This window comes from Pelophylax lessonae (assembly GCF_965119305.1).
Source record: "Pelophylax lessonae genome assembly, chromosome: 9".
Taxonomy (NCBI): Eukaryota; Metazoa; Chordata; class Amphibia; order Anura; family Ranidae; genus Pelophylax; species Pelophylax lessonae.
In genome coordinates, this window is record NC_138776.1 from 78,084,861 (window position 1) to 78,089,669 (window position 4,809).

The window sequence follows — 4,809 nt, forward strand, 5'->3', positions numbered from 1 at the left end:
TTTTTTTTTTTTTTTTACAAATGATGCAATTTTTTTTTTTTTTTTTTAGAAAACAAAAATATTACAGTGTTGATGTTTGGGGTGATTCTTGTCATTGGATTCGACTTTAGGTGTTTTTATGTTTTTTTTATTTTGGCAAATTGAACAGTAAATATATTTAACATTTGCCTTTTTTTTTTTTGTAGAAAAATTAAAAATAATACGGGGAGTGACAAATACCTGCGCGCTTTGTTCACTTAGAAGCTGTGAGTTTAGACCTGTATTGTGAAGTCCTCTTTTTTTTACCACTGCTCTGGCGTGGCCCCTAGGGGCCCAGTTCTCTTCAAGTCCTGCAGCTTTAGGTGTCTGGTGGATTGTCCTTTCCACCCAACCAAGGTGGCTTCTCCTTAAACGAGTCCATCCCTAACCTTGGTGCTTAAAGAAGTCCTCCAATCCTCACACTGGTCTAAGTAAGGGCACTGAAGTGACTACAGGGTGAGAGTAATAAACAGGATGGGGAAATGTCAGTAGGGGCTGGCTGACTGGCACGTTGGCCCCAGAGCTGGCACTCTCTGTGCTAGAGGAGTTCTCATGGTACAAGATGGGCACCCTGACGATTCTCTGGGCAGCGGCGTGGCTCAGGTTGGCAGCCTCCAGTTCTGCTGCCAGCTGCCTTTTCCATTTGTTCCTGCGGTTCTGGAACCAGATCTTCACTTGGGTCTCAGTTAGGTGTAGAGAGGCCGCTAGTCCCGCCCTCTCGGAGCTGCTCAGGTACCTCTTCATGTCAAAGGTGGACTCCAGCTGGAAGACTTGGCTCCTGGAGAACACCGTCCGGGTCTTCTTCTTCCTGCAGGGCTTTTTGTCTGAGGAGTCATCCAACTTCTTCCAGTCCTCACCACTCTCATCCTTCTTGGACTCCTCAGGTTCGCTCTCCTCTAGGATGATCTCCTCTGGGCTCTTGGAGTCCCTGTCTTTGGGATCCAGGTCCTGCTTGAGGCTGTGGAGGGGCTCTGGAGAGTCTCTTTCACCCCCAGAGACTGGGGAAGAGGGGCCCAGCAGAAGGCTCTTCTCAGGAACTAAGGAGGACAAGCAACAACAAGTCATCAGTCACTGTCACAATAACATGATCACTGTCATCATTACATTCAATGACAAAAAAAAGCTCCAATTACCCAAACTAGCTGGACATTTACATACACCAGATCACCCTGCTTTATATACTGGCCAGGAGCTCAAATAAAAACCAGAATAGAAAAAGTGGCAATTGGGTACATTTTGTGCCAAGTCCTTATTTATATTTGGTAAAAGATAATTTGAAGTACAACGTCAAAGGCAGGCATTTGGGTATTCATTATTTTTGGTAAACGATAATTTAAAGTACGTTAAAGGTAGGCATTTGGGTATTCATTATTTTTGGTAAAAGATAATTTGATGTACAACATTACAGGTAGTTATTGAGTTTTTTGCACTCTTGAATGATTTTTAGATCTGTACCAAATTTGAGATTGGCTAAAAAAAAAAAGAAAAAAGAAAAAAAAAAGGTAATTTAAGCTGATCTTCCTATGCACAAAATCGCTCTATTTCCGATCCCTATTTACCTAATTATCTCTCTTTTCATCCATCAAACTATTCCGACAAAAAGCTCTCTGCTCCCTATTAATACACCTGTCCATTAGTACATTAGCCTGTCTATTCATCGCTGTCACTGCTAATTGAAGTGTCTTTTCTACAGTAAAAAAAAAAAAAGAAAAAAAAGATATTACAAATTACAAATTCAGCTTCCCCACCTGCCATGTGTTAAAACATCATAAAACAATTTATTTGCATGCATGCACCCTTTGATCTTTGGTTACAATTTCGCACCAAAAAATTAAATGTTGCTACATTGTCACCTAGTTTTTTTTTTTTAATTTTGTTTTGTGGAACTATAAGTCCCAGGAAGTTAATAGTAGCGTCAGATGCATGTTCAGAAGTTATAAAGTTAGGTGTCTAAATAAACCCTTCACCAAACTTCACAGTGGTCCATTGGGAGTTCCTACCTTCTGTCCTGGGTGTGTGTCCTCCATGGGTCAAGGTGTAGGAGTACCACCAAGCTGGGGATCTCTCCAGGTAATGTGCAGGTAAGGCGAACCTCTGGGTTGGTATCTCCAGCCGAGGGAAGGACAGGTCAGTCAATGGTGACAGGGCAAAAGCTGCTCCATCCAAGGTCCCCTTGATTGGGGTGAAGAGAGCCTTTGGTGGCCTGGCTGCTCTGGAGGACTCACAGGTCAGGAGGCTCTTGATGGAGAAGGGGGACTCCTTGGCTGGGGTGGTGCTGCTTTCTTGTCCAGTTTCAGGCATGGCTGACAGTAGCTGAAACCATCAACCAAAAAAAAAAAAAAAAAAGAAGCTGGGCGAGTTATGTTTTCCAGGGGATACCCCCAAATCCAGAGCTAGGAGAGGCGTTAGGGATAAGGAAGGTGATTCAGGCTAAGGGACCAAAAGCCACATGGGGAAGGCCAGGAAACATCAGGTTGAGGTGACCAACTTACACAGCCATCCGGGAAGTCAGAGTCAGAGAACTGAGTGAGGAGGAGGATGACAGCAACTGGGAACAGGAGAGAGGAGGAGGAGTAGAGGGGAGAGGGGAAAGGAGCAGGAGGTGGAGGAACAGAGGAGGGACCAGGGATGGACTCAGCAGGGATGGACTCAGCAGGCCACTCTAACTCCCTCACTCTGCTACAACTCGCTTCTTATTGGCTTTATATAGTCCAATTAAGCAGCAAATGAGGATAGGGCTATTAACCCCCCCCAAAAAAGGATATTGGCTTTAGGAAAGCGCCACTAAACAAACGTCACATCGCTGATTGTTGGAGAAGTTGGGACTTTTCTGTACATCCTCCATGCGGCTCATCCTTCTGTAGAGGAGGGAAATGAAGAACGATCCACACTGTCATCATCAGCCTACCCACCCCGCGTCACCAATTTATCACCTAAATAAAATCAAACGAGCCAATCTCACACTCATAAACTCGCTGCAGTTAAGCAATTAATAAACTTGCTGATGACTTCGCTTTTGCTACATAATGAATCTCATTTATAATAATCGTTTTCATGCACCAAAAAGAAACGCTGCGTAAACGCCCTCAGATCAGCTGGAACGCGTTCTAACGCAGAGTCAGGGAGCTCAGCTCTTGTAACCAGGATAACATTTCGGATTTTTTAAAGTGCATTCTCTTTTTCAGTCTCTTCCCATTAGACCTCGCTATTTCAATGAATGTGCATTTAGGTTAAATAAATGTCCAGTGAGGTGCAGTACAGGATGATTAAAATAGATAATGTACAGCAGTTATCACACTCCAGTAGATGTGATACAGAACTGGTCTTTAGCAGACCACTTAACTCAAGGTCTAAAAGTGGATCTGGTCTATGAAAAATAAGATCTGTCCTGTTCTTGCATTACTGGTCTGCTTGCCCTGTCCTGGTCTGCCTGTCCTGTGCTTGTCTGCCTGTCCTGCACTGGTCTGCCTGTCCTGCCTGTTCTGTGCTTGTCTGACTGTCCTGCACTGGTCTGCCAGTCCTGCACTGGTCTGCCTGTCCTGTGCTTGTCTGCCTGTCCTGCACTGGTCTGCCTGTCCTGCCTGTTCTGTGCTTGTCTGACTGTCCTGCACTGGTCTGCCTGTCCTGCACTGGTCTGCATGTCCTGTACTGGTCTGCCTGTCCTGTGCTTGTCTGCCTGTCCTGTACTGGTCTGCCTGTCCTGTGCTTGTCTGCCTGTCCTGCACTGGTCTGCCTGTCCTGTACTGGTCTGCCTGTCCTGCACTGGTCTGCCTGTCATGTACTGGTCTGCTTGCCCTGTCCTGGTCTGCCTGTCCTGTGCTTGTCTGCCTGTCATGTGCTTGTCTGCCTGTCCTGCACTGGCCTGCCTGTCTTGTGCTTGTCTGCCTGTCTTGCACTGGTCTGCCTGTTCTGTGCTTGTCTGCCTGTCCTGCACTGGTCTGCCTGTCCTGCACTGGTCTGCCTGTTCTGTGCTTGTCTTCCTGTCTTGCACTGGTCTGCCTGTCCTGTTCTGGTCTGCCTGTTCTGTGCTTGTATGCCTGTTCTGTGTCTGCCTGTCTTGGGCTGGTCTTACTGTCCTGTGCTTGTCTGCTTGTCCTGCACTGGTCTGCCTGTTCTGTGCTTGTCTGCCTGTCCTGTGCTTGTCTTCTTGTCCTGCACTGGTCTGCCTGTTCTGTGTCTGCCTGTCTTGCGTTGGTCTTACTGTCTTGTGCTTGTCTGCCTGTCCTGTGCTTGTATGTCTGTTCTGTGTGTGTCTGTCTGTCTTGCACTGGTCTGCCTGTCTTGTACTTGTCTGCCTTTCCTGCACTAATTTGCCTGTCTTGTACTTGTCTGCCCCTCCTGTATTTGGTCTGCCTGTCCCTTGCTTGTCTGCCTGTCCTGCCTGTCCTGTACTTTACTGCCTGCCCTTTACCTGTCTGAATGTCCATCACGAATCTGCCTGTCCTGTACTGGTCTGCCTGTCTTGTACTTGTCTGCCTGCCCTGTATCTGTCTGCCTGTCCTGCACTGGTTTGCCTGCCCTGTCCTCCTGATCTGATATGCCTGCCCTGCCCCGATCTGATCTGCCTGTACTGCCCTGGTCTGCCTTTTGTGCACTGGCTATCCTATTCTTCCCTGGTCTGTCTGTCTGTCCTTCACTGGCATGCCTGTCCTTCACTGGTCTACCTGTTGTGCATTGGTATGCCTTTTCTGCCCTAGTCTAGCGGCCCTGCACCTGACCAGACTGCTGCCCTTCACCAGACTGCTGCCCTGCTCTTTTCTACCTGTCCTGTTTTAGTTTGCCTGTTCTGGT

The 4,809-nt window shown here is 47.1% G+C and overlaps 1 protein-coding gene across 1 annotated transcript in view; it reads right to left on the reverse strand.

The window, feature by feature from the left end:
- LOC309563721 (homeobox protein HMX3) overlaps positions 1-2,588 on the reverse strand; it is a 3,328-nt gene extending 740 nt beyond the window's left edge. Inside the window, exons 1-2 of the mRNA XM_082268318.1 lie at positions 2,019-2,588; positions 1-1,055 (exon numbers count right to left, since the gene is read on the reverse strand). The exon at positions 1-1,055 is cut by the window's left edge and continues 740 nt beyond it. Coding sequence (XP_082124444.1) covers positions 436-1,055; positions 2,019-2,319 — 921 coding nt within the window. The 5' untranslated portion in view covers positions 2,320-2,588 and the 3' untranslated portion in view covers positions 1-435. The remainder of the gene's footprint in view (positions 1,056-2,018) is intronic.
- Between the last annotated feature and the right edge of the window lie 2,221 nt (positions 2,589-4,809).